The sequence below is a fragment of the Cynocephalus volans genome, chromosome 5 (genome assembly GCF_027409185.1).
Source record: "Cynocephalus volans isolate mCynVol1 chromosome 5, mCynVol1.pri, whole genome shotgun sequence".
NCBI lineage: Eukaryota > Metazoa > Chordata > Mammalia > Dermoptera > Cynocephalidae > Cynocephalus > Cynocephalus volans.
The window spans coordinates 143,435,847-143,448,659 of record NC_084464.1 but is presented as its reverse complement, the minus strand read 5'-3'; the positions used below and the strand labels follow the sequence as shown (position 1 = coordinate 143,448,659).

Sequence of the window (12,813 nt, the reverse complement as noted above, 5' to 3'; positions counted from 1 at the left end):
TATATAAAAAAGTAAAGATACTTACCAGTAAAAGCAAAGAAGGAACAGGTTAGATACTAAATAATCTGGTTTAATAAATATTGTTAAATAATTTTTAGTGGTTATATTATGACTTTCACACATACATATAGTGAACACATGTTCAAGATTTTATTTTTCACATTAATGAGGGAACCAGAAAAATGTTACGCTTAATTCAAAGGACAATCCAAAGAACTGAAATATTTATTGAGAAGGAATATTGAGAAAAAGGTGCAAATGGACACACAACTGGCTTCCTCCACAGTGAGGGAGGGAAGTCAGTTGGACTTCCATTGGACAGAGTTTATGTACGTGTCTAGAGGCAAGAATTATTTTGCATTACTGTCAGGTTTCTACAACTTATCATGTTGTAAAATAGCTCAACGATGAGGACAGGTGCAGTGCCCCCAGGGAGCCAGAACTGGAAGGGTGTACTCGTCTTTCTAATGCATCATTTCTCATCGAAGCACAAATTTTTCCCTCTAATATTAAATGATAACAGCAGTATCACCATATACTTATCATGTGTTGTTACACTAGCTGCAATTAGTTTCTGGTGTTTGTTTCCTTCTTGCTGTGTAACTTGGGGCAAGTGGGCCTCACTCAGTTTACTCACTTGAATGTAAAATGGGAGTGAGGGTATTCATACTTATCTCATAAGGTTGTTGCTGGAGCAATGAGAAAGCGTGTGTGAAATGCTGGAACCTGTGCCTGTCTTTTAGTACGTGAGCTATTGTCCTCTTTCCAGATAAATGTAATTAATCACCTAACTGCACTGTGCCTCAGGATGGCCATCTCCCAAAGTCAGGACCTTCCTCGTCTGGGATTTGTCAGGGGACATGAGCTTTGCTTCAAATCAGGTTCACATCATGGGAATCTGTTCGCTTGCACATTGACCCAGCTGGTCCGCTTCCCTGGATCCTATCCTTTTGCTTCCCCTAAATTTCTGGTGCCTTTCAGATCCTTTATTGCACATACTTAGATTCCAAATATTTTACTTGATTCTAGTCACTAGTAATTATGTTTTTAAAAATTCTTTTTAACTGCGCAATCTCTTCATATTGCTTGGCTTTCTGTTTACTGACTCCTGTTCTTAGAATCCAAAGTACATACATTCCATTGGTGAATACCCTCGAAAATATTATTCCAAATTAATTTTCTTTACTGTAGCTTTGTAATGATAAAATGAATTTTAAATTTTCTTTGGTGTGTTTCAGTTGCACTCACTCTAGGTTTAGTAGCGTCCAATCACTTTGTTCCTTGTGCTTTTTATAGTGTGAGCAGCTGACTGTGCTGGGTGTAATTCTTATGCTTTAAAGGTAAGGTGTTTTATATATACATGTATAAAGTTATATAGCAACTAAATATAAATTCTTCGTCTATGGTCAAATCAAAGAACCAGCTACCATTCCAATGCTGAAGTAAAAAATAGACTGTTAGACTTATTGAGATAGCATGTCTGTATATATTATTTGGGGCAATATAGGAATTTTCAAATATAATTTTTGCTTTATAACTTAACCCCCTGCATTAAGTGCTGTTGCATTTTATTTAAAATAAAGCTAACCAGTAAAAACTGATTAAATTAGAAACCAACATCCAAAGCACTCAGGTGACATGTAAATGATTTGATTTTATGGTCTTGGAGATAAAGTCAGGCAATAAGAAAATAGTTTATTAAATTTTTATTGTAGTCATTTCCTCACGGTTTTAAGCTACGTTGTTGGAGAGGTTTATTCACTTCAACAGCTTTCATTACATGTGCTGATGCGTCTCGACTTCCTCTCTGTAGCCTAGACATTGTTCCAGACCTTCAAACTCACATATCTGACTGACTACTAAACATCTACCTACATGTGGATGTCCCAACACAAGGCAATTAAAACAAACTGAACAGTATGTTCAAAATTTAATGTCTCATCTCTCCGCGCCTCCTCCCCTCTCCTTCCCCTCTCCCTGCCCCCACTCTAGCCTTACATCAGCCTTACCTCTGCTGTTTTCTATTTTAGCAAGTGGTATCACCACTTCCCCACAAGCCAGCAACATGGGAGGTATAGTCTTGTCTTTTCCATCTCCCACGTTTCCCATATTCAACATTCACTTCTACTTCATACCTGTCCCTTGAATTCCTTCATGTCTCTTCATTCCAATAGTTAATACCTTGATTGGGGCCACCATCACCTCCCAACCAGATTATGGCAGTAGTAATGAGCATTATGCTTCCAGTGTTGCCTCCTGCAATCCAGTCCATTCCTCCAATCCGATCTATTGTGGCCAGGGTGAGTAGGGAAATCTGAGGATGTTACCCCTGAGCTTAAAATAGTTTGGTGGATAGTTTGCTGTTTTTCTTAAGGATAAATTCCAAATTCCCTGACAAGGTTTACAAAGACCCTCAAGATTTAACCTTTGCTTACCTCTTTAGTCTCATTACAGCTTCCATGTTTGGCTCATCTTTTATACTTAATTATCCCATCCTGAGCACCACTATATAGTTTTGGTCTCAGGAACACAAGATTAGACAGGATATGGGATGAATGCAGACTCTAGTTGGATGTCTTTTTTTGTTTGCTTTTTCAGTGCTGAAACCCGGGAATAAATTAGTAGATTGACTTTTTCTTTTTATTTTGGCAGGTGGTGGGTACAGGGATCAAATCCTGGACCTTGGTGTCATCAGCACCATGTTCTAACCAACTGAGCTAACTGGCCAGCCCCTGGATGTCATTTAAATGCGTTGTGACAAGTTGGAGAGAATATTTTTTGAAAATGCAAAATTCCAAGCAGGCCAGTAAAAAATTGCTGAAGGAAATTAGCTGGAATTTGGGGGTACAGACTTCTTTCTACTTAGAGAAAGGAATTGTTTAGGATATAGTATGCATCCAGTTTAACAAAAACAATCCTTTCTGAAGGCTATGGATTTGGAGACTCCACAGTGATATAAGGATTGAAAAGTGGTTCTGAGTGTGTCTCTGTGGTTCAAATAGATGATTACTGGAAGTATATAACCCTTAAGATGCATTTCTCAGTCATGGATTTTTGACCATTGAGCAAGTGGTGAATTGTGAATCTAGCAATTTCAGTTTGCCTGAGATTTTAAAATCTAGTTTTCTTAGTGTCTCAGTGTTTAAATAAGCCTGGGAAGGTTTATAATTAAATATGAACATTAAATCAAATATCAAGTAGTAGTTTAGTGTTATATTAACATTTTATAATTATTGGGACAATCTGTATGTATTTGGTATTAAAGTGCTTATAATTTTTTTTAAAAACTGGAATATTGTAGAGTTTGAACTATTAGCCATGCAATCCCAATTTAAGCTATGTAACCAGTTTCAGACTTATAATGTCAGAGTATAAGAATATTTTTACACTTGTAAATGATACTGAAATGTTTAAGAAAATTTGATTTACTGCATCTATGAATATGATGCATTAGATTTAAAAGTGTTAAGTGTTTGTTATAGTCACATTTGGGCATTTGAAGTGCTTATGGAGAAAACAAACTATATTAAATTTATATATGCTGCTTAAAGAAAGAAACACTTTAAAGAAACTGTTATGTAAAAGCTGGAAAAGACATCCTGGATTGTTCTTAGAGGGATGTGTGAGATGTTAACACACAAAGGAGAATTCCAGTTGGAGGAATTGCTTAACGAAGTTGTAATGTTGGAAGAGTGCATAAAGTACTTGGGAACAAGGTTTCACTCAGTTTGGCCCAAGTGAGGAATAAAGGGAGAGTGATCTAGAACTGTGGTCTGTGGTTAGGTTACAGACGCTGTTGAGGGCTAGATTAAAGCTCCGGGAGTTACTCAGTTGCCAGAGGGAAGTCACTGGAAAATTCTGAGTAGGAATGATATGAGTTATCCTTTAGGAAGATTAATGTGGCAGCAGGATTCAGAATAAATTGGTTGGGGAAGACTCAGAGAGGAAATGACTGAGATGTCAGAGGTCATTAGGGATTGAACTAAAGAGGCAACAAACTTAAGCTGTCTGTGGGAAAAGATGACCTGTAGCTTAGGTTTGTTGAGTCCTGCCACATGAAAATTAGAGGCCGAGTCTTGCCAATGTTGAGTGCCCCCTACTCTGGTTTGTCTGGCCTAGGCCAACCAATGTCAAAAGTCCATCTAGAAACAAATCCTCAGTCACACAAGCCCTGAAAATGCTAGTTCTGTCCTCCCTAGGATATTTACCTAATTATAAAAGCTAGCATCTGTGGCTTTTTCCCCTTAAAATCCTTAGAAATGGTGCTTGTTTTTAGCAAAAGAGCCAAAAAACCTTTACACAAACTTTAGGCTCTTAGCCTTTCTCTAGAGTTTCATATATTCTATTATTAGTGATCATTCTTTAAAGGGCAAAGAGTTCAAAACTCATAAACCGAGGAGGACTTGGGTTGTTTGAGGGCAGCAGTGCTGGTAGCAGCAACTCCAAACAGATGTCTTCGTAGAGGTCCAGTGAAGAGCTAAATCATAAAATCAGATGCCATCACAGCATTATGTAAAATGGAAAATTGTCCATTTTTTACCTCCATTGGGTTTTAGAAAGTAATGTTTCAGTGTAGAAACTGGTTTTGTCTGAGAAAACAATGTAAAGACAACGATCACTACACCTGCCTTGGAGATGTACTGCTCATTTTTAATTGCATAGTTGGGGCCAATTTTTCAAACCTACTTTTATGTTTTTTGGTCTGCATCTTCCTCTGTTATATGTCCTCTATCTAGGATAATGGTACACACATTATTTTTCAACTTTCCTCTCATATCTTTGACATTGTTCTAGAGTTGACAGATGCTCAGTTACTATTTGTAACCACTGTTGAGAAACATGAAAAGTATATTCCAGTTCCTCTTCTGGTCAAAATATGCTCCCAACCTCTCTCCTTGCTTGTAATACATTAAATAGTAAACATAATGAGGAAGTCTGTTTATTTTCTATATTATAAACTCTAAAGGGAGTATCTTTTATGTTTATACATTATAATGAATACAAACATCAATATCAAATATCGTCAGATATAAAAAGATAGTGAGTTTTAAAAATATACTGCATGTTGCTATTAAAAGCAGTAATTCTTTAGACAGACTTTTAAATAAGAAGTACAAATCACAAGGCCTTACATGCAAAAAAATGTTAAGTTAGGTGGAGTTGAAATAACAATTAGAAAAACCGTTTTGCTTTACAAGTGAGCACTCTGAGCTTTTAATTAGTTTAAAAGGCTGCACAGTTATCTGAATATAATAGAAATTGGAACAAACTAAAACTAGGGATTTCCCAATGATTTTATTGAGGTAACTTCCCAACTTTATACATATATGCATTTATATACTTAGGAAAGCTAAACAATGTTCTAAGGCACTTGAAATTGTGCACAGCAAAGTATCCCATAATATTATACAACTAGATAGAGCATAATTTTGCTTTTTAAATAACACAAACACCAGTACGGAATAAAAAAGATAATACATAGTCTTTCTTTCAGGATACAGTCATGGAATACATATACATATGTGTGTATACTTGTAGATATTTATACCCACATACTATAATACAGTACAGATTAAGAACAACAAAAAAGAGAAACTGTCATGTTAATCAGTGTACAGTTCCAGTTATTTACACTCACAGATATTATACCTGTGTAATACGTAGGAATAGATCAGTCATTGGACATCAGGAATCTTTCAGTCAGTTTGATAATGATCACAGCTTACCATTCTTATCACTTTAACTGAAGTTTGAAATAACAAAAGAACACATATAGTCCCTTATTTAAAATCACTGTTATGTAGAAAGAAATGACTAGTTTGGAATTTTTTGCAGGTACTAAATTTGGTGAAATGGGCGCAGAATGTTTGGAACACACTGGCACATTTCTAAGCCACAGAAGAAATATTCAAGAAGAAAAGAAAAATTAGTGCTTTTTTTTTTAAGTGGCGAAAGTGGTTTGACCCTCAATAAATTCTGATTATTTCCAAAAGCTAGTTGGCATTGCAGTGGTAACTTCTCATTGTGGAGGCTTTCTAAGCAATGTAATGATATAGTCAAATTACAACAAAAGTATCCAGTCAGGAAAAAGCCCCCCAAATTGGCAAGTGGCACAAATATTATTGGCATTTCAAAATACCATAAAATTGACCTGAGGTTGGAGTGGCATTCCGCCTCATTTACTCCTTTCAATTTACTCTTAAAAAAAAAAAAAAAATACTGCTTTTAAAAAAGATAAGAATTCTTAAGCACCATCTAAAAGCTTACAAATACCTTTATCAACTCTGAGCTGCTCTGCTGCAAAAAAAATACATAGAAATTTTACTATTTAAAAAAATTATAGTGGCTAAATTAATTCCATTCTACTAGCCACAATGCATCCAAATAATTTCAAGACATATTTAGTATTCAGTTTTGGTGATAAAAAGCGACAACGAATAAGAATGTTTCTGTATTGTTAGTATAGTTTAATTATGTTTCTGTATTGTTAGTAGAGTTTAATAATGTTTCACCTAGATAAAACTCATCTTATCTTGGGTGTGACCATCACTGAAGTATGAACAATATGCATACAATCCACAGTTAATCCACATTTCCTTCATAATGCAGTATTCACAAATCTTATTAGAAAAGTTAAGCTGTATGACTACACTTACACAGGGGGAATTCAAGTACTTGCATGTGGATTAAATGATTTGTTGATAGGATAAACAGGTGATTCTTTTGGAACTCAATGAATGCAGTGTTACCAGGTAGAATCTAATGGTGATTTCCAAAGTCCACGGGCTTTGTTTATGTGGATTGTTAGTCATTGTGTTTGTGTTTAACTCATGCAAGAATCCTGATGATATTGATAAAGATTATGACCAACAATGTAGTTCTGGAGTAAAACTGTGAGGCAAAAAACAAAAATGAAAATGAAAACCAAAAAACACAAAACCTCACTTCATGTAAAATCTCTCCTTTAAGTACGTACCAGGATCAGACCAGGTCACTATGCCCACTGGAACTGCCAAGGCTGCCCGGTAACCTCCTCCCTGAAGAACTGGCAAATGAAAGCTGCATTAAAGCAGAAGACTCAACAAATGAAGGGGGGAAAACTATTCAGGGCACAAAGACATGCAAGGCAGCAGAGACAATGTTTTGGGATAGGCACTTTTTCCTGTGTGTCCCCAAATTGCAGTAGACAGTGGTATTCAGTGAGGTGGTACCACCCTCCTAGAAAGAGCATTTGAACATGGGGGAAGGCTTTTTACTGTTAGTTTTTACAGTGAATGAGAATGCTACTGGCATTTAATCAGCAGGGGCCTGGGATATGAAACATCTTGCAATGCGTGGGATATTTCTGTACAACAAAAATTTGCCCATCTCCAAATGCCAATAGCATCCCCACTGAGAAACACTGATCAACAGTGCTTTGCTCATACGTGCAACTGTGCTAGTAATGTGACAAGCTGCATGACATTTTTGTGTGCACAGTAAGTCCTAGCATAGCTAAAAATGACCCTTTCTTATAGGGTTGGCTTTAGGTGGGACTAGCTGCCACAGGATTCTCCAGAAATCTTATAACATATACAATGGAAATTCTTAATTTGGGATGACCCTGTCTTCAAAAGAGCATAGTAGGCTATGTTTTCAGCTGCTTTCTAGAAATGGTAATGCTAATGGGGGTTCGCATTTTCATACAGAGCTTAAGCTTAATGATTACACAAAGTAAAAGGAAAGTGAAAATGAGAATGATTTGGGGGTGTTCTTTGTCCCCACCACTCTTTGGTCACAATCTGCCTTTATAGTAAAGCCTAACGCTCCTCTTTGAAACTTAGATTTGAACTATCTGGGAGTGTGCTTTATCTCAGAAAGATGTTCCTATTAACTTGACGATTACTTTTGTCTTGTTTTTTTGTTTATTTGCTTATTGGTTTTTGCAGCTGACTGGCATCGGGATCTGAACCCTTGACCTTGGTGTTACGATGCTACTTTTGTCATTGCTTTCCCTTCTAGGACATACTTCAGTTCTGGAAGTTCATTCCACTTTGTCAAATGAAATGATGTAATATATCCTCCCCCTATCCCCCAAAGTAGAAAGCAAATACTCAGTAGTGGAAGATTAGGCATTTCAAGAGGCCAAGGGACAATTTTGTAAATAAATTGCATCTAACTGGTTCCTAAGTGCTCTTAACATACTCTAATGATGTGAAGAAATTAATTCTTATCTCAAAGCATACACTTTTACTAGTAAGGATAGGCTTGATATAATTAGAATTTAGGAATGCTTAAACAGTTCTACCACACTGATGAAAATGACATAAATTTATATATCTTGTACCAGTTTAATTCCATCTCACCTGCTGTGAGGAAGATTTCTTACTCTGTGTGAAATTTGGTGCTAGGACCACTTAAAAAAAGTAACAGACTGAAGAAATTTTCTAACAAGAAAGGAAGACAGTTTTCACTGTTTAATGTGGACATACTACTTTGCGGTAAACAAGACTGTCTTTTTCTGTTGTGAATACAGTATAATTTTTAAAAGTGGTGTCCGTATGACTCTATAAAGTAATAATAAAATACCTATTAGGTGTTAATGTGGTACACATCAGAACATGCAGTGTTAATGCAGATTTTTTCTCTTTTAAGTATAAACTACAGTATTTTTTTTTAAAGTGCCACTGCAGCCCTGAATTAATTGCAGGGCATAAAACCTAACTTATGGGTTTTAAGGACTCATCTCTCATTTTCAATATTTGGTGATTTTTGAGGGGTATATTCAACTCTTCTACTTCCTTAAATATATTTTGCATTTAAATTTCAGAACTTTCTACTAACAGAACTAGCTGCTAACATTAGAAAAAGATAAGTGACTACACTCATTACACTTTTGAAGGATACGAAGATGGAACCAGAGAGTCAGTTTTTCTGGGTAAATCAGAGAGATAGACGTGTTTGTTTTTCTCCCCATTTAAAATAGCTGATGAAATACCCCAAATGCTTCTCTGAATATAATAGATTTCAGTTAAATAATTTATGATATTAACATGAAGATAAATTATAGCTAACACAAAAAAATGCAAGACACCTCACATACACAGGAAATTATCAGGTAAGCTGCCTTAAATTAACACTGATCACCAGAGAACTGATTTTGTCAGATTGATTGGTAATGACCATGCAAGTGCTGATAAAACCCATTTAGCATCTTCTTACTACCTTAATATTAATGGGTTTCTCTTTCCCCATTTAAAAATGGTGAAAATGGTCACTTTGCTTTTTACAGTCTGTCTAGTGCTTCCATGCCTGGGACCTTCTTGGAAATGGGTTTGTTTTCTTCCTTGATCATATCTTGGGGACTCAGGAAAACCTACTTACTTCCTCTATGTTAGCCTAATGTTGCACTTCAAAAAGTGAAAAATCTGGAATTGTGTTACAACAGCAACAAAAGATATCCAATTCCCACACAAATTATTTTCTTTGTAGCGCATGCACTTATTGGTTGGATTGCAGAAGTACTGGTGGTGGGCAGAGGCATGATTACATGGAGGGTAGTCTTGACCTTCGCATTCTTTTAGGGCTGCCACGCAGGAGACCTCTAGATGGGCTACTGGAGGGGCAGGCAAGGAGCAAGGGATATGCAGTGTTTCTGCCTTTTAAAATTAACTATGAAAATAGAACCTTATTCTACAAAATTTGGCTCAGCTCATAATCCTTTAATTCTTTCTACCGCTTTTTATTTAAAGAATCATTCTACTGAAATAATTGGTAGTTCCAATTACTTAAACATTAGACTAGTGGTGGTGAATCTTTTTTTAACTTTTAAACTTCTAACTTATAAAATTTTCTCTAAGCGCATCAGTCAGTATGAAGAAAAAAGTGCGGGTAGTTCATAAATCTAACATATTATACAAAGAAAACAAAATATTGAAGTACCAGATTTTCATTTTTGTACTGGGTCTATCATTGTTGGGAATAAAATTACACCATGCGCTCCACTAGTGGGAAAAAATCGTTCCTTTTATCAAACAAATAGAAACTTTTTATGACATGTATCCTGAGTGATAAAACAGTTATAATGTCACATATTTACTATTAGATAGAGGCCTTGTGATTAGAAATAAAAAAATGTTCAAAGATTATAAGCACGGAAAATTAAAAGAAACATATTCCTTGGTATATTTCCCAAGGTACTAAAACGATAATAAAATAAAATATTATAAGGAAAAGGATGACTTTGGGTTAAAAACTGACCAAAGTTAATTTTTATGGCAGGATTGAAACACTATAAAACAAAAAACAGCCAGGACAGACACTTAGGCTAGCAGAAAAAATTTTTTCAAAGCAAAAACATGTCTTATCCTATTAATGAAATGACAGCAGTGCAGAATCTAGGTTTATTTTATGAATGTCACAGCTGAGCACAACAAGAGGCACAATAAGGCTGGTAACTCTTCTTAGTTATCAAATGGTCCTGGCTGGTGCTAAATAATCTAACTGGTACTAAAATTTTTTATTTTTAAGCAAAATCATCCACTTTGAAGTGGTTCTTCAAAATACCAATGAATGGCAGGATCTACATTTACCCACCAGATTAAATGCTTACTTTTGGGTTGAAATTAAAAATTAGTCTTCCATATGATAAACCAGAAACATTTCAGAAAATTCTCGTTCAAGCTCTGACAATAAAGCAAACCCTATTTAGGTCTTGTCTTGTTATACATTTCACGTGTTCTTAATAAAAGGGGCACAAAACAATCATGAAAAAACAATTAAATGAAAGGTAGTATTTATGTATGGTTGTATGCATTTGGTGCCTGTGACTCCATGAAAAATAGCAATACAACAGAGGGTTTCTAAATGTAAACAATACTGACTGATAGGCTCATAGAGAAACTTTCCATGACTTTAATCTCACTGATTCTTTTGCACTGAAAGTAAATACTATATTTAGGGATGCAATCTGCAGACTGTCAAAAGACAAGATGAGGTTTTCCTCACATGCAACTTAGAAGAAATTTTCTGCGTTCTTTTAAGCCTTTGGGTGAGTACTCTTTGATCCATATGCTTTATTTTTTAATAGCAGCAACCCAACTTTCTATTAATGCAGCATTGAAAAATAACCAGTCTTTGCATTCTCATTCAGAACTAACTGCAGGCAGCACGCACACTTGTATCTCATTTAAGTTTTACTTCTGGATTCAGGTTTTTTAAAAAGGTATCATGATTGTCAATACTATCTTCTTTAGATCAAGTATGGTCACTTTGACTTTGGACATAATCAAAATAGGGAAAGACCAAAAGATTTATTTCTAAAGCTTGCTACAGTTTTATAGGGTCATGGTTACATCTGACTTTATTCCCAGTCCTCTTATCCTCGTGGAAGGTTGGTACATTAGGAAAGAAATATAAGAAAATGTCAAGTGTATATAGTTATGCTACTTAAAGCATGCAACAAAATTTGAGTAAGCATGCTTGTTAAGAGTCAGGAGAAGCCTCTTGCATTTAAGAAAAAGATGCATGAAAATATTCAGACTTATTTCTGGCAATTGGATTCACTGGCACAACAAAAAATAATGGTACTATACGGTACCAACATAATGGTGGAACACGAATATTCTTCCAGGATCAAGTCTTTAAGGAATCCTCATTGGGTAACCAGACTCCCAAATCCCTTAAAATGTTCTCAGCTACCAAATGCCTGTTTCAAAAATACATTTATGCTTCAATTTTTCTTTTCTTCATTAACATAATGAAATATTTTTCTTTCTTTCTGATTTTCAACTCCCACCCCTTTCCAGTGCCCAGCACTATAAAATTTGGCTTTCTGGTAATAGGGGGCCAGCGATTGTCTTCTGCTCATCTTCTTTGATCAAACTCCTGATGAGGAATAACTGGTGTAACCATGGTGTCCCTTACCATCAATACACTTTCTGGGCAGCAAGGACCACTGCATCCTTCCTTTTGCTTGTTGGCCCCATCTGGGCTGTACAGGTGAGGAGCACTTTCCAACAAAGCCAAGTCACGTGCATCATTCACCACAGTGGAAACAAACACATTCAAGTCCCAGTGCAATATCAGGTTTTCAGGAAGCAGGGCTTCCGTCAAAGATGGTCAATTTATGTTTCCAAATAGTCTTGCACTTCATTATGGACGATGAAACCTGGAATTAGAAACAGAGACTCTGAGTCTGTGGTATAGGAGCCACTCCACCCACATTCAGTGAACTGAATAAGGCATGGTAATACTTACAATGAAGGCAGCTCTAGACATCCCCCAACTGAATTACTGTTACAAATAAATTATGTGTTAGAAAGCAGAGACAACCCTTCTCTAAAGGATGCTGGTTATATCGTTCAGGTTATAGAGCAATCAAGACATAAAACATCCCTATTCTTGAAGGTCATATCTGGAAGCAGAGCAAGATGTTTCACAAAGGGATTTGGTTATACCTGGTCTGTAGTTATAAAACAAAAGCAACAAACAGTCACTATTGTATTAGCTTCGGCCTCTCATCACTTCCTGCTGATGACTCCAAATCTACTTTTACATCTAAATTTCCAAATGCCCACGGGGCTTTTCCACCCAGATATTCCACGGGAACCTACTAAGCATGTCCACAACTCTACGAAATTGTTCTTGTTAACCTGCCTTTGCACTGTCTGTCTTGTTTAATGTCCTGTCTTTTAAAATATTTTTAGTGTAGGAACCTCAAATTTGCAATTCTTTTCTCTCCTTCACCCTCCTCTTCCCATTTGTTCCCAAGTCCTGCTTCGAATGCCTGTCTGTGTGCTCAGTAAATATTTACTAAATGCATAAATAACTGAA

General features: G+C 36.0%; 1 protein-coding gene across 4 annotated transcripts in view; it reads right to left on the bottom strand.

Moving 5' to 3' along the window:
• Positions 1-5,427: 5,427 nt before the first annotated feature.
• PHACTR2 (phosphatase and actin regulator 2) overlaps positions 5,428-12,813 on the bottom strand; it is a 128,714-nt gene continuing 121,328 nt past the window's right edge. For 3 of the 4 annotated variants that reach the window (XM_063097471.1, XM_063097474.1, XM_063097473.1), the window contains one exon: positions 11,317-12,148. In XM_063097471.1, the coding sequence (XP_062953541.1) occupies positions 12,133-12,148 (16 nt within the window). In that variant the 3' untranslated portion in view covers positions 11,317-12,132. Of the gene's footprint in view, positions 7,046-11,316; positions 12,149-12,813 lie in introns of those variants that run through there. The other variant, XR_010023635.1, reaches the window with a different exon arrangement.